The sequence below is a fragment of the Rhea pennata genome, chromosome Z (genome assembly GCF_028389875.1).
Source record: "Rhea pennata isolate bPtePen1 chromosome Z, bPtePen1.pri, whole genome shotgun sequence".
Lineage (NCBI taxonomy): Eukaryota > Metazoa > Chordata > Aves > Rheiformes > Rheidae > Rhea > Rhea pennata.
In genome coordinates, this window is record NC_084702.1 from 70590256 (window position 1) to 70608979 (window position 18724).

At 66.0% G+C, this 18724-nt stretch overlaps 5 protein-coding genes across 7 annotated transcripts; all 5 read right to left on the reverse strand.

Annotated features, from left to right (window-relative positions):
* Nucleotides 1–2477: 2477 nt before the first annotated feature.
* Nucleotides 2478–3262, reverse strand: LOC134153998 (avidin-like). Its single transcript, XM_062600610.1, has 4 exons — nt 3191–3262; nt 2870–3077; nt 2666–2798; nt 2478–2511 (listed from the first exon to the last, which is right to left on the reverse strand). The coding sequence occupies exons 1-4, from the start codon at nt 3260–3262 to the stop codon at nt 2478–2480; spliced, it is 447 nt and encodes a 148-aa protein (XP_062456594.1).
* A 3050-nt stretch (nt 3263–6312) lies between these two features.
* Nucleotides 6313–7471, reverse strand: LOC134153943 (avidin-related protein 2-like). The gene is made up of 4 exons (XM_062600512.1): nt 7400–7471; nt 6854–7067; nt 6506–6626; nt 6313–6400 (listed from the first exon to the last, which is right to left on the reverse strand). Exons 1-4 carry the CDS (start codon nt 7469–7471, stop codon nt 6313–6315), a joined length of 495 nt encoding a protein of 164 aa, XP_062456496.1.
* Nucleotides 7472–10040: 2569 nt separating this feature from the next.
* Nucleotides 10041–13677, reverse strand: LOC134153517 (avidin-like). 3 transcript variants are annotated; one of them, XM_062599766.1, is made up of 5 exons: nt 13263–13677; nt 11864–11962; nt 11499–11712; nt 11221–11338; nt 10041–11131 (listed from the first exon to the last, which is right to left on the reverse strand). In XM_062599766.1, exons 2-5 carry the CDS (start codon nt 11927–11929, stop codon nt 11053–11055), a joined length of 477 nt encoding a protein of 158 aa, XP_062455750.1. In that variant the 5' UTR covers nt 11930–11962; nt 13263–13677; the 3' UTR covers nt 10041–11052. The 3 variants fall into 3 exon arrangements, with proteins under 3 accessions (XP_062455750.1, XP_062455748.1, XP_062455749.1); XM_062599764.1 differs by lacking the exon at nt 13263–13677 and adding an exon at nt 12623–12777; XM_062599765.1 differs by lacking the exons at nt 11864–11962; nt 13263–13677 and adding an exon at nt 12623–12781.
* Nucleotides 13678–13767: 90 nt separating this feature from the next.
* On the reverse strand, nt 13768–15894 carry LOC134153518 (avidin-like). Its single transcript, XM_062599767.1, has 4 exons — nt 15753–15894; nt 14258–14468; nt 14025–14145; nt 13768–13957 (listed from the first exon to the last, which is right to left on the reverse strand). Exons 1-4 carry the CDS (start codon nt 15822–15824, stop codon nt 13924–13926), a joined length of 438 nt encoding a protein of 145 aa, XP_062455751.1. The 5' UTR covers nt 15825–15894; the 3' UTR covers nt 13768–13923.
* A 174-nt stretch (nt 15895–16068) lies between these two features.
* LOC134153553 (avidin-like) lies at nt 16069–17769 on the reverse strand. Its single transcript, XM_062599831.1, has 4 exons — nt 17630–17769; nt 17326–17536; nt 16560–16680; nt 16069–16216 (listed from the first exon to the last, which is right to left on the reverse strand). The coding sequence occupies exons 1-4, from the start codon at nt 17699–17701 to the stop codon at nt 16171–16173; spliced, it is 450 nt and encodes a 149-aa protein (XP_062455815.1). The 5' UTR covers nt 17702–17769; the 3' UTR covers nt 16069–16170.
* Between the last annotated feature and the right edge of the window lie 955 nt (nt 17770–18724).

An 18724-nucleotide genomic window follows, 5' to 3' on the forward strand; every position in this document is an offset into this window, starting at 1 on the left:
CCCTCATATCCTCCCTTCCCAGGGTCACTAGATCTGTGGATTGCCAGTTCAGATCTGTGACCCCAAGAGCTTGTGGAAGCTGTTTTGCTTTCCTGGCTGGGGCAAGCAACCACAGGCTGCACTGGTATCTCCTTGCAGCCAGCTCTTCTCCAGGAAGGCAGGACTGGCAGAGACCTGGAGGCTGATGCCCCTTGGTGCAGGCAGTTAGCACGCGTCAGCCCTCCGATCAGACGCACTGTGAGATCCCCAGAAAGCCTCTCAGCCCTGCAGGAGGTTCAAACGGCTGCTGCTCTCACGCTGCTGAGCCTTGGCCCACTGCTAATCAATACCTCCGTGAGTCATCAAAAATAAAGCGTAGCAGTGTTGCCAGCAGTGCAGGGAGCGGGCACTACAGCTGGTGTGTGGCCAGGAGCAACAGGGTCAGCCCTGTGCTCCAGAGCTGTCTTGATTGCTTGGCCAAATGTCAGGAAAAGATAGCTCTGGGAGAGCAGGCAGGGCGCCAGGAACACACACAGGATGCCTCAGCGAAAGCATCCGAACACAAACTCTTGGCACAAGGTGCAGCCTGTGCCGGCCAGCGCAGCCGTTTGGTACAGATGCTGTGGGAGACAGAGGACTGAGAGGCTGGGGTATCTTGGAGGCCAAAGCCGGCTCAGATACTGCACTTGGGATTGGTCTGCATGGACAGTTTGGGGGGGGGGATGATTGCTCTGCTGGTCTTGGGGCTGGCGCAGTGCTGCTATTTTTCATCAAAGAGCAGGAAGAGCCTGGTATTTACGTGATAACCTGCCTCCCTGCGGGAGACTGTTGATGGCACCTTGTTGCCTTGCATGCTGCAGGGATTGGAGAGCAGCAGGCAGGTTCTCGCTGCAAGACTGCTCCTCCAGGAAGCATTGTGCCCTGCCAGCTTTCTCCGGCTGCGCAGCGGGTCCCTCTCCGGCTGCCCGCGGCCTGCCCCGGCTGTCTGCTCCGGCCGTGCGGCTGTGCGGTGTGCGTGCATCGCGCTGCGCGTGCAGTGTGTGTGCATCGCTGGCTGTGTGTGCAGCGTGCGATGTGTGTGCATCGTGCTGTGTGTGTGGTGTGCGTGCATCGCGCTGTGTGCACAGCATGCGATGTGCGTGCATCGCGCTGTGTGTGCGGTGTGCATGCATCGCGCTGCGTGCACAGCATGCGGTGTGCGTGCATCGTGCTGTGTGTGCGGTGTATGGTGTGCGTGCATCGCGTTGCGTGTGCAGTGTGTGTGCATCGCTGGCTGTGTGTGCAGCGTGCGATGTGTGTGCATCGTGCTGTGTGTGTGGTGTGCGTGCATCGCGCTGTGTGCACAGCATGCGATGTGCGTGCATCGCGCTGTGTGTGCGGTGTGCATGCATCGCGCTGCGTGCACAGCATGCGGTGTGCGTGCATCGTGCTGTGTGTGCGGTGTATGGTGTGCGTGCATCGCGTTGCGTGTGCAGTGTGTGTGCATCGCTGGCTGTGTGTGCAGCGTGCGATGTGTGTGCATCGTGCTGTGTGTGCGGTGTGCATGCATCGCGCTGTGTGCACAGCATGCGGTGTGCGTGCATCGCGCTGTGTGTGCGGTGTACGGTGTGCGTGCATCGCGTTGCGCGTGCAGTGTGTGTGCATCGCTGGCTGTGTGTGCAGCGTGCGATGTGTGTGCATCGCGCTGTGTGCACAGTGTGCGGTGTGCGTGCATCGCGCTGCATGTGCAGCGTGCGGTGTGCGTCCTGTGCGTGCACACACGCTTCCAGCAGAGCCGTGCTCCGCCGCTGGCGTTGGCACCAGCTCTCTCCAAAACCGCTGCGCTCTGGCTGAGGCCGGCACTGGAGAAGTGACAGGGTGGCAGGTTCCCCCGCTGCTTGCTCATTCTCTGTGTGCCAATAGCGCTGTTTTCCTTTTTCGTGGCAGCATCCTTTTCATGCAAAGTTATCAAAGTGCGAAACGAGATTTGTTTGCAAGGGCAGGAGGCGGCCTGGGCTGGGGGCGAGGTGTGAGCACCTTGCTCGTGGGGTTGAAAGCAGACGGGAGAAACGCAGCCCTTCCTCGGGGCGCCGGGGCCCTCTGCAAGTGCCACGTCGTTATTTTTATCCACTAGCACCAGCTGCTGGACGCTGGTGGAAACAGGAAAAAGCAGAAATCTGAGAGTCCCTTTGAAAAAGAAGGTGTAAAAGCAGCAGGGGAAGCTGCCACCGTTTCGCGCAGGGATGGAGGCGGCGAAGGAGCCGTCGACTGGGCACGGGCCCCACAGGCGGGAACCAGTGCAGAACAGAGCGCCAAAAGCTGCTTTTCCGGGGAAAGAAAACAAAACAAAAAAACAAAAAAAAACAAAAAAAACTTTATTTTTCCCCAATGCACGGTGCTCCCCTTGCGCCATGTGTGCCGAAACCCGTCCGCGCCGCCGGGCCGTGAGCTGCGGGAACGCGGCCGGTGAGCAGGACGCCGGCGTCTCCCGGCGGCGCCGGCCTCGCCGCCGCTTGCCGTCACTTTATCCGGGTGAAAACGCTCGTGCCGATCCTGCAGGGAGCCCCGCGGCCCGCTCGCGTCGGTCGCCGTGGCTCCGGCGGGCGCGCGGCCGGCCCCCCGCCCCCCTTCGGCCCCGCGGCCTCCCCACGCCGGGGCGGGGGGGGAGGGTTCACCCCCCTGTGCCGCCGCCGCGGCGGCCGCTCACCTGGTGGCTCTCCAGTCCTCGGCGGGGCTCCGCGCCTCCTCCCGCAGGAGCCACACGGCGTGCAGGGCCTCCTCGCCGGCCTCGTCCACGTAGCACTGGCCCACGAAGGCCGTCACCTCGGCGCCCGGCGCCTCTGCGGGGGCCGGCGTGAGCCGCAGCCGCCGCCGCCGGCCCCCGGCCGCCGGCCCCGCCGCCGCCGCCTACCTCGCTGCCGCCAGCGCACGGTGAAGGAGAAGGTGGGCTGCGCCCGGAGCCCCGCGGCCGGCTGCGAGCCCCTCAGCGGCGAGGACGGCGCCCCGGGGCCCGCGGCGGCGCCCGGCAGGAAGGAGCCCGAGAAGCCGCCGTCCTTCCCGAGGACGGACACCACCAGGCGGGAGCCGCCGTCGCTCCGCCACGAGCCGGAGAGGACGCACTGGAAGGCGAGGGCCGCCGTGGGGCAGGGCGCCGGAGGGCAGCACCGGGCCGGGCCTCCGCGGAGCCTCCCGGCCTCTCCGCCGCCTCCCGCCGCGCCGCGCCGGCCCCTACCTTCCTCCCGGCCGGGCTGGCGCCCATCACCGTGGCGAGGGCCAGCAGCAGGGCAAGCGCGCCGCTCCCCATGGCCGCGGGGCCGCCTGCGCCCCGGCCCGCGCCCCGGCCCCCTTTATAGCCCCGCGGCCGCGCGCTGTAACCGGAGCCCCCGGGGCGGCCGGGAGCCGGCTGGCGGTGGCAGGGCGCCCGGGGAAACGCGAGGCGAGCGGCAGGTCTGGGTGACCCGGGCAGCGCCGGGGCGCGCGGGGCCGCGGCGGCTATAGATAGACGGGGCCGGCGGTGGTGGCGCGGAGCAGGCTGCTCCTCGGCCCGGCTCCCCCAGGGGCTCCCGAGCCGCCGCTGCGCCGAGCCGTGGGGACGGCGCTTTCACAGATTCACGCACTGAGGTTGGAAGGGACCTCTGGAGATCATCCAGTCCAACCCCCTGCTCAGCAGGGTCACCTAGAGCATGGTAGACAGGGTTGCATCCAGGCAGCCTGTGAAGATCTCCAGAGGAGACTCCACAACCTCTCTGGGCAACCTGGTCCAGTGCTCCGTCACTCTCACAGGGAAGAAATTCCCCCTCACGTTTAGGCAGAACTGCCTGTGCTTCAGTTTCTGCCCATTGCCTCTTGTCCTGTCACACGGGACAACTGAAAAGAGTTTGTCCCCGTCCCCTTGACACCCTCCCTTCAGGTACTTGTACACATTGATGAGATTCCCCCCCCCCTCAGTCTTCTCTTCCCCAGGCTGAACAGGCCCAGCTCTCGCAGCCGTTCCTCATAGGGCAGGTGCTCCAGCCCTCCGATCATCTTTGTAGCCCTGCGCTGGACCCTCTCCAGTAGCTCCATGTCTCTCTTGCACTGGGGAGCCCAGAACTGGACACAGTACTCGAGATGAGGCCTCTCCAGGGCTGAGTAGAGGGGCAGGATCACCTCCCTCGACCTGCTGGCAACACTCTTCCCAATGCACCCCAGGAGACCATTGGCCTTCTTGGCCACAAGGGCACATTGCTGGCTCATGGTCAACTTGTCATCCACCAGCACTCCCAGTTCCTTCTCTGCAGAGCTGCTCTCCAGCAGGTCAGTCCCCAGCCTGTACTGGTGCACAGGGTTATTTCTCCCTAGGTGCAGGACTCTGGACTTGTGCTTGTTGAACCTCAGGAGGTTCCTCTCTGCCCAGCTCTCCAGCCTGCCCAGGTCTCTCTCAAGGCCAGCACAGCCCTTGGGTGTATCAACCACAAGGCAGGTGGGGCTGCAGCCCCTGGTCACCCCCCTCCACCTGCGGCCAGCTGCGCTCGCTCCAGAAGGACGCCGGAGCGCCTGACTCCCCGGCATGCCCATTTTCTCCAGGGAGAAGTCCCCGCTGGCAAGGACTGCCTCTTCCTCTAACGTTTCTGGGAGCGGGATTGCCCCGTTCGTTCCCAAATCCCCGGGTCTGACCTCAGTGGCCTCCCCGTGCCGAGACGTCCCCAGCTGCGGGCTGGCAGAGGGGCTCTGCAGCGTTTAGAAACTGCTCCTTCTGATTCTATTTTTTCCTGTTTTTAAGGCCCCACCCTAATAGCACCCCGAGGAGGGGGGGGGGGGAAATCAGCTTCCTTGCTTGGAAATTTATTTCCGTAACATTTTGGGCTGAAAGTCGTTACTGGTTTGAACCCTTGCCCGTGCAGCTGCGTGGCCGGGCAGCACCGCGGCGGCGGTGCAGGGCTCGTGGGCCGCGAGCTCGCACGGGGCAGCGGCCGGTTGCCGTCGTTTGGCAGCGCCACGCGGGACTGAAGGCTCTTTTGCTTCAGCAGACTAGCGTCTCCCCACCTGCGGCTCGATGTTCTCTGCAAATATTTTTGCTTTTGCATTTGCTAGGAGAGGAAATAACCAGACTGGGCCACGCCGGGGTCCACGCTAGCCGTCACTGTATTTGTCGCGCGGCTCTGACAGCCGTCGGATGTGCAAAGCAGAGGGTGCACTGCCCTGGGCTCCCGAGCCGCGTCGCTGCGCGCTCCGTGGGGCAGAGCAGGTGCGGGGCTGTCTCGCGGGGCTGGGGACAAGTGGAAATTAAGGTGTGATTCGGTTGCGTAAACACATCAGGCACTGAACCGTCTCTGCGGTGGCAGCACCTCTCCTGGGAATGGAAAGCAGCTGGCTGGCTCCGGGGGGCTGGAAACTCCGGGGTGCGTGCGTCGAGCACGGGAGGGATCCCCGCCGGCCGGGGAAGGGCGCCTCCGGCCCAGCCGCCGGCACAGCCCCGGCACCAGCCAGGGCGCCCAGCAGAAACCGTCTCCTCTCACCCCGTCGCTTCTTCCTGTCGCCTCTCGCGCAGCCTCAAGGTGATGGGCTTTTCCTAGGATCAGGCCCCTGGGAGCTCCTCTGCTCCCTCTCTTCCTGCTCCAGCGTGGGGGACATTCTGCTGCCGCCCTGTGTGCCACCCACGCCGTTTGCACATTCGGCGGGGACATGTGGCTCCACCCGAGGTGCCAGCGCCAGACACGGGCCCGTCCGTGAAGACCCTGGCATTGCTGCCCCGCAGCGCATGCCAGGTCACGTTTCTGGGCCCCGGCTGTGGCGGGTCTCACGCTCCTCGGTTACGTTTGTAACACCCCCGTAAGAGGCTTTGGGTGCTTGCTTGGAAGCAGATGACGAAGCTCAGCTGCTGTCCTCGGTGCAAAGCAGTGGCTGTCCCGGCACTGCTGAGCCGCGCCAGCAGCTAGCGTCGAAACCCCCGGCTGCACCTGGAACGGGGAGCGGAGGGGACGCGGTGCGCTGGGCTCGGGGCCGTCGCGCAGCGCAGAGGTGCCGCTCGGCTGGCCGGCAGCGAGGCGGTTCGGGCAGTGGTGGAGTCGGGAGCGTGCCCGTGCCCCGAAGCGCGCGCTGCCTGCGCTTTCTGGGGCTGCTTTCGGCACGTCGTGCCGCCTTTTGCAGGCGTCCCGCGCCCACCGATGCCGCTGCCCCTCCAGCTTGAGCGCCGGTGCCTGGCGAGCAAGCGTGCATGCTCCCGGGGCTGCAAAAACGCCTGGCAGGGAGGGACGCGAAGGCAAGGGCTGCCGCCGTTGGCCGTGGGGGCGGCAGCTCGGTGAGGGGCGCAGGAGCCCTCGGAGCCACCCGGGCAGCCGCGGCTTGGCGGCAGGCAGGCGGCGGAGGGCACCTTCACGGGCCATCCTCGCAGGAGGGAGACCAGCTCTGCAGGCTCTTCCCTTCCTGGTCGTGATCGCGCCTGAAGACGTTCCTGCCCACCCTGCGGGGAAGCGGAGAGCTGCGGCACCGCGGCCGGTGGGCGCCTGCCGTCCCCGGGGAGCAGAGGGGCCGGGGGGGGTCCCAGCAGCAGGCGCCCCCTCCCTACCTCGTGGCTTTCCAGTTGTCCTCCCAGGACCCCACGGCCTCGCGCAGCAGCCAGGTGGTGGCCAGCGTCTCCTGCCCGCCTGCGTCCACGAAGCACTGCCCCACGAAGACGGCGGTGGCGTCTGCGGGGACCGGGAGCGGGAGGACGGGGTCCCCGCGCACCCCACGCACTGACGTCCGGGTGCCGGGTCCCATCCCTCCGCCCCACACAACGACTCCTCCCCGGTTCCCGACCGCCCCCCTTCGCTCGGACGCCCGGCGCCCTTTGCACGAAGCCGACTTTGGTCTCCGGCGTGGATGCTGGGGCCGTCCCTACCCCGTCCCCGTCCCCGCAAGGCCCAGCACCTACTGGAGAACCTCTCCCAGCGCACGGTGAAGCCGAAGGTGGGCCAGGCCAGCTCGCCGAGGTCCTGCTGGGCGCCCGTCAGCGGCGACACGCGGACGCAGCCGCCGGCCAGGCTCACCCGCGTGAGGTATTTGCCCTGGAAGCTGCCGTCGTCCCGCACCGCCGAGATCTCCATCAGCGACTCCAGGTTGTTCCTCCAGAGCCCGCTCAGCTCGCACTGCAAGGGGCGCAGACGCAGGCCCTGCCACGGGCTGCCCTCGCGCCGCCGCCGGGCGCACCGCGCCGGCACCGCGGCTCTGCCTGCTGCTCCGGGGAGGCGAGGCGGCAGCCCGCCATGGGCACGTGCTCCCGATGCGGGAGCAAACTGGTGCATGGGGGGAGGCCGTTCCCGCTGCCCGTTTCGCCCACGTCATCTCCCAAGCCCGCGCTTCGCGCTGCCAGAGCTCTGCTGCCCGCACCCCTCGGCCCGGCTGGAAAGGGCACGAAAGAGAGGAGCCCCCCGGCCGCCCGCACCGCATCCCCAGGGCGAGCGCCTGCGCCGGCCCCTACCTGCCTCCCGGCCGGGCTGGCGCCCATCACCGTGGCCAGGGCCAGCAGCAGGGCGAGCGTGCCGCTCCCCATGGCCGCGGGGCCGCCTGCACCCCGGCCCGCGCCCCGGCCCCCTTTATAGCCCCGCGGCCGCGCGCTGTAACCGGAGCCCCCGGGGCGGCCGGGAGCCGGCTGGCAGTGGCAGGGCGCCCGGGGAAACGTGAGGCGAGCGGCAGGTCTGGGTGACCCGGGCAGCGCCGGGGCGCGCGGGGCCGCGGCGGCTATAGATAGACGGGGCCGGCGGTGGTGGCGCGGCCCATAGCCCGGCGGCGGAGGGGGGAGAGGGGCCGCGGGAGCGCTCATGCCACCCCCGCCGTCCCGGCGCTGCCGCTGTCACCCAGACGCGGCCGTGCTGGGGTGCAGAGCCCCCAGCGACCATTCTGGCCACACTTGAAAAACGCCCCTTTCCACCCGGGATTTGGTCCTGGTGATGGTCCTGATGGGGAGGTTTCTGCTGCTGGAAGTGGCTCTCATTCTCTGCGGAGCAGGAGGTGCCCGTCCGGACCGGAGAGGCTGGCAGCAATGGTGCCACACGGACACAGCCCATGTGGCAGGAGCTGCACAGCCTGCAGGGAACTGCACAGAGCAGCTGTTTGGGGCACCTCGCCTGATCCCGATGAGGGCACCACTGCAAGGACCTTCGCAACGGGGACTCCCGTCACCATCTGGACAGCCACCGCTGTCCTGCTTGAGAGACTTGAGACCCCTGTACGAGCATCACCCTATGCTAAGAAGATTTCAATCTATGCCAGGAAGAGCCCAATAAATTATTATTATTATTAGATGATATCCCTGCGAGTGCCCGGGCGATGCAGACACACAAGCAGCACGAGCATCGTTGGTGCTGCCCGGCAGTGATAACATGGTCAGGAGGACGCGTGCAGTACAAGCGGCAGCTGCCCCGTGCGCAGCAGTGGCAGCACAGAGATGGGGCACCTCCGAGCTGGCCTTCAAGCAGAGCAGCCACAACGATGAAATGCTGCAGGAGACTTAAGAACCCCATAGTATGGAGGGCAGCATAAATGTACTCCCTTCTGAGAGGCTGTAAAAGAGCTGGAAAAGCTGGTAATATTTATGGATGGAAGAGGGCAACGTGAAGAAAACAACATTATTTAAGAAGCAGGAGATGCATCCAAAAGAGAAAAAAACGAAGGGTAAACAATCTGTAAATCCACAACAAGGCAGGCCAAAACAGGTGGAAAAACTTGCTTGCACCATCGGTGCTATTAACAGAGCCTTTCCAAGGCCCTCAGCTCAGGAAACCCCCGGGAGCAGCAGGAGGCAGCAGCTCACAAGGCAGGTCGCGGTGGCAGCCCAGCGCCAGGGGCTGCTGGAGAGCTCCGGCCCTCGGCGACGGGATCACTCGGGGCCGGGCAGCTCGAAGAATGGTCTCAGTTTCAGATTTGACTTTCGTGAAAAATCGGCTGCTCTGGCAAGGGGTAGGCAGCTCAGGAAAGGTAGACATTCTCCCGGAAGCAGCTGTTGCTACAGCAAGGCGTTCCTGCTGCCCATTTCCAGTAAATCACATTAATTCCTTGAAGCAGAGTTGCAGGGCTGGACCTCATGTGCTTCCCCGGCACAGTGCTGCGCAGCCCTTGCCGCTCGCTGGGAGAGGAGGACATGTCGCTGGGCTCTGCACATGCTCGCCAAGGACACGGGGCAGCTGCCAGGCAGGTCGTTTGTGAAAGGGCCCCCGGGGTTACTGTCATGACATGCGTCCCGGTCCGTGCAGAGACCCAGCCCCAGCTTGGGCAGCCCCAGCTCCCTTCATGCAGGATGTCCCATCCCGTCCCCCCGCCCGTGCTGTACGGAGCTGCTCGAAGCACTGCTCGAGGCTGGCAGCAGGCTGAGGAAGCCCACACTTGGAGGTGCTGCTTGTGTGCTGCCGAAATCTGCACCACCCCAGCCCGTTACAAACCAAAATGTGAGTTTTAGACCAAAAGGGAATGAGAATGTTGTAAATGCTGAAATCCCAGCGTGTTAAGCTCAGGGCTGCAGTTTGGAAGTGGTTTGAGGGAACCTGGTGAGATGCTCAGAGATGGTGCTGTAGCGCATATCACGGCTCCGGTTCAGGTCTGAGAGCAGATAGAGCAGACTGAAAAACAGTAGAGCCGGACGACCGAGCAGTCAGGGCAGACTGGAAGGAGGAGAGATCAAAGCAGGAGAAGGGGATGCCCCCTCCACTGCAGGGGGGATCCCCCAGAGCTGCTAAGACGGAGAACTTGACAACTCCAGGCAGGGCAAGCAAGAATTAGCATTAGCTGGAGCCTAACAGTGTCCTGAACAGGAAACACCTTGTCATTAGCAACAAATCTATACTGAACAGAACCTGGAAATTTCTTGAGGCAGAAGGAGCACCTGGCAGGAGAAAGCAGAACATGAGTGTGCACACGTAGAGGCCATCTGCTCCCCTGTGCCGGCTTCCCCAGGACCTTCCCTGTCCCTGTCTCCTGCACAGACTCGTCTCTCTTTGGCAGCCTGCAATGCTCTGCAATGGCTTCGAAGCTCATTGGGGCTGGACATGCTCATCCCACTCCCACTGCCTGCAGTGGCACTTTAGCTTGGCTTCCCGCTGTACATCAACAAAAGGCTCAATACCAGGTTTAAAGAGGAAAAACCTTCATTTTATTGCCCCTTTGGAGCCTCTTTCCCCAAGAGCTCAGAGCAGAACATACACAAAAGAGAGAGCACATATCACAGGTGGTGAGTGCACCAGTGCCGTGCCAACAGACACCCAGGTTTGGAGGGTCACCTTGTATGAGCCCAGCTAAGATGAGGGAGGCAAGTGCAGGGACTTGCAGACAGCCTGTGTATTGGGGCAGCCAGGCAGCAGGGTGCCTAATGCTGAAAAGAGAAGGATTGGGCATCCCTGTGCCAGGTAGGTCATCTAGGGGCACCTCAGGGCAGGGATCACTCATAGGTCTGTTTTGGGGGTGACTGTGAAGGCATCCAAAAGGTGCTACTAAGAATAGACTCATGTTGCATGTCCACAAGAGCTCTGACATGCAGAGGTGGTGATGGTATGTGTTGGACCACGTGGTGTGGCACAGCCCACATGAGCCCCTGGGAGAAGGGAACAAGAGACATGAACAGGCAGCTCCCGAGATCTCTGTAAGGAGCTTATCAGAGAAAAGATTTGACTCTGTCATGATTTCTCCAGACAGACAACAGCTGTCATGAGGTGTTCAGAGATGCTACAAGGTGCCATATCGGGATGGGGGTCGCCCCTGACAAGTGAGGTTTGGAGGCAGCAAGCAGCTGTGCAAATCCTCTTGCTCTGAGCGCAGCAATTGCCTCACCTGAGACCCAAATTGCAGCTAGAGAAGAGCTGGGGCACACGGGCTGTTCCTGTCATGGCTCCAATGCTCCTGGTTTGGAAGAAGCTTCTTGCTGAAGAAGTTTGAAGCAGCTTGTGCAGAGTTCCCACTGAGTTCCCGGTGGGGACATATATTGGCATACAGCTGACGCTACAGAGTGACTTGCCAGGTCCCTCTGGCCTGAGACAGGGTGGGGAGCCGGCAAATACTAAGCTGTAAGAATCAGAAACGATAATCAAAGTGTCAGATCCTTCATGGTAGGCGTTGCTGAGACCTTTGCCAAAGCACCTTTCTCTCCTAGGTTGGCAGAGACACCACTGGAGAGGCTTTTCCTTCTTCCTTGTCATTGATCCGAACGAAGACGTTGTGGCCAGTCCTGTGGAGAAGCATGAGCATGACAGACCCTATCGGTGCCCACCACACAGATTGTCAAACACCCCTAGGGACAGGGATCCTATTGCTCACCTGGTGGCTTTCCAGTCATCATGGAGGGAGTCAACCTTCTCCCGCAGGAGCCAGGCTGTCTGCAGGACCTCCTGCTTCTTGTCAACGAAGCACTGGCCCACAAAGACAGTAGTGGAGTCTGCAGGGAGCAGGCAAACGTCAGCCCCCACAGGGCTTGCCCAGCAAGAGGTGTCTCAGGATGTGTCATGCTGTCTGCAGGGTGCTTGGTGGACAGACAGATGCTGGTCCCCAAGCAACGGGGCCTGCCTGTGTTCCCTTCCCGACCACCGCCTACGTACCAGAAAATCTCTTCCAGTTGACGGTGAAGCCAAACGTGCATTGTCCATCATCGTCCAAGTGCTGGGACCCGTGGAGTGGTGAAGGCTTGATTGGATTTTCAGTGCTCGAGACAGCGGTGTGGTACACACCTTCAAAGTCGCCATTGCTGTTCACGCTGTACACGTGCATCTTTGAGCCCAGGTCGTTCTTCCACCACCCGGTCAGGTTGCACTGCTGAGGGATGGAGCCAACATGGTCCTTCAGGGCTGCCCCTGCGTGGGACTGGCCCTGCGCAGTGCTGCAGGGTCAGTCCCTGCCCACTCCCCCCCCCCCAGCACCCAGACCTCCCCAGAGTTCCCAGCTGTGGGGCGGACACCAAAGTTACCTTGCCCCTTCCCATGGGCTGGTTCTGCTCATGGCCTGGGCCACTCTGGGCATTTGCCTCCTTCATGCTGGACTTTTCCCCTTTGATGGTCTCAGCCGACTGAGAAAGTAGTTTTAAAAATAAATGAAACACCAAGTCAGGATTTTGGCAGCAGCAGCAGCATCTCTCAAGAGCCTGGGGAACCTGACAGTGCTGGGGATGCAGGCAGGGGCATGAGCCACCGTGCCTTCTGCTCAGGCACAACTTTGTAGGACAGCTGATTTACAAAGTCATTGCCATCTCAGGAGCATCAGGAGAGCCAAAAATTAAGTTAAGCCAAACGGACCCAAATGGCTGGTCGCCTCCGCCTAGGGAGCGCATGAGCCTCGCTGCGGGGCACCCGCGCCACGCCGGTACGCAGGGCGCCAGCGCCCTGGGGAGAGCCGTGTGGCTGTGCCGGGCGCCCCGCGAGGCCCAGGAGCCCGGCCGGCTGCTGCCGCGCACTATCCCACCCGCAAGGCTGCTGCCCCTGGTCAGCGCCGAAGCCCTCCACAGCCCGGGGGGAGGAGAGGTCCCCAGGGCTCCCCACTGGGGCAGGCGTTCCCACAGGTGCCCACAGGGGTTCCCACGCGTGCCCCCCCCCCCACCAAAGCAGCAGGGGTGGGGATCTTCATGCACATCGCTCCCGGAGCAGGGGCTCCCCACCGCACACTCCCCACCCGGGGCCGGCGCTCCCAAGCGAGTCCCACCCGGGAGTGGGGCTCCCACGCGCGCTCCCACCTGGCTTCCCACGGCGGGCCCGAGCAGGGTGGGCCCGAGCAGGGCTGCTCCGGCCAGGGCGGCTCCGGCGGGAGTGGCGAGGGGGCCGAGGAGGCGGTGGCAGCGGCTCATCGCAGGCAGCGGGCTGCGCCGCGGCCGCCGCCTTATAGCCGGGTGCCGCCGCCCCGCCCCGGCCCGCCCCGCGCCCCGCCCGCCGCCGGCAGAGCCCTGCCGGGCCTGGGGGCCCCGCTGCCTGCGGCCCCCCTCCCCTGCGCGGGGGGAAGCGGGGTGCCCCGCGGGTGGGCAGGGCAGGGGCGGCGGGAAGCGGGGGCGAGCAGCTCGCGTGGGATGCGTGGGGCCGGGGGGCGGCCGCCGAGCGGTGACGCGGCCAGCGCTGATCGGAAAGCAGGTGGCTTCCCGGAACGGCTCCCAGCGAGCGCTTTCCGTTTCTGTTCGGAGCCGCGGGAGCGGCGGCTGCTGCCGCCGGCCCCGCCGCGGCCTCGGTCTCGCGTGGCTCCCGGGAGCCGGGCGAGGGCTGCGGAAACGCCGAGAGGAAGCCGGTCCCCCCGCTGCCCGGCGGGCGCCCGGCGCACCCCAGCCGGCCGGGCGCTGCCCGTCTCACGCTGACCCTTGTGCTCCCCCCGCGCCCCTGCCCGGGCACCTTGGCTGCCCTGTGTTTTCAGCCCCCACGAGCCGGAGAGCAAGCGTGGTGCCGGGCGGCACGTGCTCGCCCCTTCCCCAGGTCCCGGCACGCGGGCAGGCCGGGGCTGGGTGCTATTCCTCCATCTGGAGCGCCATCCCGCCGGCAGATGCAAGCCCTGGACATGGCACGTGGCGTCTCGGAGTCGCCCGTTAAATTTCTGCTGCTGGCGGATTTTGTGCTCCTGCAACGGAAACCCTTGGGGTTGCATGGAGCAACGGGTCGGCACGGAGTGTTGCTCAAAAGGAGCCGTGCAAAACGCTCGCCAGCCCAAAGGGAAGTGTGTGCCATGTGCACGCCCCACGGCCTCGCCGCCTCCCCGCATTGCCCCCGACACCAAGGCACATCCCTGCACGTCGCCCCGGGCCCATCTCCCCCCGCGCAGCCTCGCGCCTCGCAGCAGACCACAGCGGTGCTGACGGCCCCCGCGCTTGCTCTCGGCGCCTGCCCGCAAACAGAGCTGTGCTTCCGAGCGCACATGGGTTTATTTGGTGCCGGGGGCCGACGGGGCACTGGCCACGTGCCAGGGCCGGAGAGCAAAGCCGTGGCGTAGGGAGCCAGGAGCCCGGCCGGGGCCGCGGGCGAGAGCGAGCCGTGCAGCTGGCGCCGTTCCTGCTCTGCGTCACTTGAGCCGAGTGAAGACGTTGGTGCCAATCCTGCAGGAGAGGGTGTGATGAGCGTGGGCAGCGCCGGCACGGGCAGCCGGCGGCACCCAGCGCTCACCTGGTGGCTTTCCAGCTGTCCCTGCGGGACGCCACCTCCTCCCGCAGCAGCCACGTGGTCTCCAGCGTTTCCTTCCCGCCGCGGTCCACGAAGCACTGACCCACGAAGACGGTGATGGAACCTGCCCGGGTGCAGGGGGTGGCTCAGCACCTCCGCCCTCAGCACTCTCCCCGCGCACGGGGGGCCCCGGCGGGCACCCAAGGCGCCAGGGCCCCCCTGGACTGCTGCCGTACCTGCGAACTGCCACTGCACGGTGAAGCCGAAGGTGACGGGCCCCTTGGCGCTGGGGTGCTGCTGGACCCCTTTCAGGGGCGACACCAGGATCCGCTTGTTGGTGGCCGCCACGGCGGTGTGGTAGGAGCCGACGAAGGCGCCGGCATCATCGAGGGCCGAGAGGGTCATGTTGGAGCCCAGCTCATTCCTCCACAGGCCCTGCAGCTCGCACTGGGGACCGAGGCGTCACGCCGGCACCTCGCTGCAGCCCACGGCCCAGGGGTGCAGCGCCCGAGCCGTGACCCCCCCCCCCCCCACCGCGGCTTGCCGGGATGGGTGATGGCTCTGCCGCCGCCGTGCGGACACAGGGGCTTGGGGCAAGGGTGACCCCTCCGTGTGGGGCATGCGTCGACCAGCACCCAGCCGGCAGCTGGAATCGGGGCCTGGGCACCAGCGGTGCCGTGGCCGGGCAGCACAGAGCTGGCCCCCAGCTCCAGACACTGGGGCAGCTGGAGGTGGCACAGTGAGAGCGTGCAAGGCTGTGCACCCTGCACCCGGGGATGACACAGCACAGCGGGAGCGTGCAAGTCCCCCAGCCATGCGCCCTGCACCTGGGGATGGCACGGCACAGTGAGAGCATGCAAGCCCCCCGGCCGTGCACCCTGCACCCAGGGGAGGCACAGTGGGAGCGTGCAAGCCCCCCGACCGTGCGCCCTGTACCCAGGGCACCAGCATGGCACAGCGAGAGCGTGCAAGTCCCCCAGCCGTGTACCCTGCACCCGGGGATGGCACGGTACAGCAGGAGTGTGCAAGTCCCCCGGCCATGCGCCCTGCACCCAGAGACGGCACAGTGGGAGCGTGCAAGCCCCCCGGCCGTGTGCCCTGCACCCAGGGACGGCACAGCACAGCGAGAGCATGCAAGTCCCCCGGCCGTGCACCCTGCACCCGGGGACGGCACGGCACAGCGAGAGTGTGCAAGTCCCCCGGCCGTGTGCCCTGCACCCAGGGACGGCACAGCGGGAGCGTGCAAGCCCCCCGGCCGTGTGCCCTGCACCCAGGGACGGCACAGCACAGCGAGAGCGTGCAAGTCCCCCGGCCGTGCACCCTGCACCCGGGGACGGCACGGCACAGCGAGAGTGTGCAAGTCCCCCGGCCGTGTGCCCTGCACCCGGGGACGGCACAGCACAGCGAGAGCATGCAAGTCCCCCGGCCGTGCACCCTGCACCCGGGGACGGCACGGCACAGCGAGAGTGTGCAAGTCCCCCGGCCGTGTGCCCTGCACCCAGGGACGGCACAGCACAGCGAGAGCATGCAAGTCCCCCGGCCGTGCACCCTGCACCCGGGGACGGCACGGCACAGCGAGAGTGTGCAAGTCCCCCGGCCGTGCGCCCTGCACCCGGGGACGGCACAGCGAGCGCAGGCAGCCCCCGGCCGGGCGCCCTGCACCCGGGGACGGCGCGGCGCGGGCAGGCAGCCCCCGGCCGGGCGCCGGCGCTGCGCGGCAGCTGCCCTTACCTTCCTCGCTGAGGCGGTGCTGAGGCTCAGCAGGGCCACGGCGAGGAGGAGCGAGGAGCTCCGCTTCCCCATCGCCGCCGGCGGCAGGAGCCGGGCGCCGGGGCCGCCGCTGCCTGGCGCGCTCTGCCCGCGCCCCGGCTCGGGCCGCCTTTATAGGGCGAGGGGCGCAGGCGGGCAGCGGCCGCGCATGCCGGCGCCGCTGCCAGAGGACCGGGGCCCGGCGCGGGGCGGCCGCCGGGGCGGCGCGGGCCCCGCCGCGGCGAGGGCACCCCGGGGGGCGCCGGGGGACCGCGCGGAGAGATGGACCGGAGCCCGCTTGCGGCAAAGCTTTATTGGGAGCAGGGAGGGAGGGAAGCGGGCGGCGGTGGCACGGCGGGGCTCGGCGGGGCGCGGCGGGGCGCGGCGGCCCCCGGCTCCCTCACTCCCTCCGCGACGGCAGGCGGGTGAAGACGTTGACGCCGACCCTGCGGGGCGCAGAGGGGCGAGGGGGGGGGGTTAGCGTGGGCGAGGTGCCCCCGGGTGCCACCGTCCCCCCCACCCCCCCGGAGCGGCTCCCCCGACTGCCACCGTGTCCCCCCTCCCCGGAGCAGCGCCCCCGACTGTCACTGTGTCCCCCACCCCCTCCCCGGAGCGGCGCCCCCGGGTGCCACCGTCCCCCCCACCCCTCGCTCTTTGCTCTGCCGCTGGGGCCGGATTAAAGGTGGTTAAGCACAAGGCATGTTGGCGCCGTTACTGCCTGGCTCCGCGCCCAGGACCGTGCACCCGGGGCGGGGGGGGGGGGCATACCCTGCTCTGGCCTGGCCTCACCTGGTGGCTTTCCAGTCGTCGTTGATGCTGTTGACCTGCTCTCGCAGGAGCCACATGGTCTTCAGCACTTCCCTGCCGTCCTTCTCTACGAAGCACTGGCCCGTGAAGACGGTGATGGAGTCTGCACAGAGCACGGAGCAGAGCCGTGACCCGCCGAAATCCACCCCCCCTCAGCGTCCGCCCCCGGCGCCCCTGCCTGCCGGAGGGGACATGGCTCCTGGCATTGCCTCGGTGCAGCCGTGCTCCCGAGCCCCATGCTTATTTCTAGGAAACTCGGTGGCATTTGGAGCAAGGAGCGAGCTCAGAAAACCTGCCCGGCACATCCCATCAGCCACAGGGCTTAGGGACGGCTCAGGGGACCATCAGGGACATCACAGGGTTGGGCAGGAGACTACAGGGGACATCCCAGGGGAGGGCAGGGGATCATTGCAGACACCTTAGGGGAGGGCAGGGACCACCAGGAACGTCACAGGGAAGGGCACAACACCATCGGGGACACCACAAGGGAGGGCAGGGACCACCGAGGACATCGTAGGGGAGGGCACAACATTGACAGGCACATTGCAGGGGAGGGCAGGGGACATCACAGGAGAGGGCAGGGCACGACTGTGGACATGAGGGTAGGACACGGTTGGGGACATTGCGCGGGAAGGCAGGAGACGATCAAGAACATCACAAGGGAGGACAGGGGACTGTTACAGACACCACTGGGGAGGGCAGGGGACCATTGGGGACACCATGGGGAGGCTGGACAAGGGAGAAGCACCTGAGAAACTCCAGTTGACGGTGAAACCAAAGGTGGGGTGGTTGCGCTGGTTCTTGTGGTGCTGGGATCCCTGCAGCGGCGAAGATCTGATTTTGTTGCTGGTGGCTGTCACGGCCGTGTGGTACGAGCCAGAGAACTCGTTTTTGTTGTTCAAGCTACCGATGGTCATATTAGAGCCAAGGTCGTTGATCCAAAAGCCTGTCAGGACACACTGCAAGGAGAGGATGAGCATGAGGAGCCTGGCACCCAGCCCCGTGGGAGAGCCCGCAGCACCGGGGCCAGCCTGGCCCGCGGCTGCCTCTACCTTCTGCTCAGCAGAGGAGCAGGGAGCCGCCAGCGCCAGGGCGAGCGCCAGGAGCACCGGGGCCGCCTGCATGGTCTCCGCAGCTGGTAGGCGTTTGCTGATGCCTGGGACACGCTCCTCGCAGGGCTGTGTCCCGCTGCCGGCTCCCCTTCCTTTTTATTGCTGCCGGGGCTCCCCACACCAGCTGTGCCCAGGCATTGCATAACCTGGGTGTTTCCAAAGTTGCAGTTCCTGCTAATGCGGGAAGGCGATTGCAGGTAGATATTTCCAGCAGCTTGTGTTGAGGCGGCTCCTCTCGGCTTGCGCACCCCTGAGCCCGGGACGAGCTCGGAGCGGGGCGCAGGCCTGGCAGCGCGCCAGCTCTCGCTTGGCCGTGTGGCTCCGCTATGGACCACGTCAGGGCCTGGTTAAAGTTTCCAACCTCGATTCCCAGAGGAGAGCGGCTGGGGGGGCCAGGGGCAGAGCTCTGGGGCTGCCCCAGGGAGGTGGACATCACTCTCCAGTTGCTGGGGCTGCCGCACCGGAGGGATGGGGGCAGCCATGGGTTCTGCACACCCAGCCCCATGGGCACCCCAAAGTGACCCCCTGAGCTGGGGAAAACCCCTTCCGAGGGCTGTCCCCCCCCAAGCCCTTCCTGCTGCCCCCGGCAGCTTCTCCTGGTGCCTCTTCATGTGCTCCTGGCCACAGGCTGCTGCCCCCCTCGTTACCCAAACACCCCGTGCAGGTGCCGGCCGGCGTCAGCCCCGCGGGTGGGAGCAGCCCGGGCGACCCGAGCCTGCTCCCCCGTGCCGGATGCCCTCCCGCGAGCCTCGCTGGGGACCAGGCTTCCTGCAAAGGTTTCTCCAAGGTGGGCACCGTGGGGTGGCAGCGACGGCAGGACACCGGGAGCCTCGCGCCGCCTCCGTGCCCGGCTGCGAAGAGCCTCCTCGCTGTGGCTCGCCTGGCCCCGCTGCGGTCCCCCGCGCCCCCGACCCAGCGCCGCTGGGCATTGGCCATCCCGGCAAGGGCCATTTTATTTCGGTCGGCCGGGCACCCCACGCCCCGTGCAGCACCTTCCTGCCGCGGGCCAGGAGATGCCCTGCTTAGGTCCCCGTC

Coding starts and splice junctions, on each gene's coding strand:
- LOC134153998 (XM_062600610.1), bottom strand. CDS start 3,262: ATGGGGAGCGGCGCGCTTGCCCTGCTGCTGGCCCTCGCCACGGTGATG. Junction 2,799..2,869: donor CGTGCGCTGGCGGCAGCGAG/GTAGGCGGCGGC, acceptor CGGCCCCCGCAG/AGGCGCCGGGCGCCGAGGTG. Junction 2,512..2,665: donor GAGGACTGGAGAGCCACCAG/GTGAGCGGCCGC, acceptor GGCTCCCTGCAG/GATCGGCACGAGCGTTTTCA.
- LOC134153943 (XM_062600512.1), bottom strand. CDS start 7,471: ATGGGGAGCGGCACGCTCGCCCTGCTGCTGGCCCTGGCCACGGTGATG. Junction 7,068..7,399: donor CCAGCCCGGCCGGGAGGCAG/GTAGGGGCCGGC, acceptor CGCCCCTTGCAG/TGCGAGCTGAGCGGGCTCTG. Junction 6,401..6,505: donor GACAACTGGAAAGCCACGAG/GTAGGGAGGGGG, acceptor GCTTCCCCGCAG/GGTGGGCAGGAACGTCTTCA.
- LOC134153517 (XM_062599764.1), bottom strand. CDS start 12,733: ATGAGCCGCTGCCACCGCCTCCTCGGCCCCCTCGCCACTCCCGCCGGA. Junction 11,963..12,622: donor GGCCCGCCGTGGGAAGCCAG/GTGGGAGCGCGC, acceptor CTACTTTCTCAG/TCGGCTGAGACCATCAAAGG. Junction 11,132..11,220: donor GATGACTGGAAAGCCACCAG/GTGAGCAATAGG, acceptor GCTTCTCCACAG/GACTGGCCACAACGTCTTCG.
- LOC134153518 (XM_062599767.1), bottom strand. CDS start 15,824: ATGGGGAAGCGGAGCTCCTCGCTCCTCCTCGCCGTGGCCCTGCTGAGC. Junction 14,469..15,752: donor GCACCGCCTCAGCGAGGAAG/GTAAGGGCAGCT, acceptor CTCGGTCCCCAG/TGCGAGCTGCAGGGCCTGTG. Junction 13,958..14,024: donor GACAGCTGGAAAGCCACCAG/GTGAGCGCTGGG, acceptor CCTCTCCTGCAG/GATTGGCACCAACGTCTTCA.
- LOC134153553 (XM_062599831.1), bottom strand. CDS start 17,701: ATGCAGGCGGCCCCGGTGCTCCTGGCGCTCGCCCTGGCGCTGGCGGCT. Junction 17,537..17,629: donor GCTCCTCTGCTGAGCAGAAG/GTAGAGGCAGCC, acceptor CTCTCCTTGCAG/TGTGTCCTGACAGGCTTTTG. Junction 16,217..16,559: donor GACGACTGGAAAGCCACCAG/GTGAGGCCAGGC, acceptor TGCGCCCCGCAG/GGTCGGCGTCAACGTCTTCA.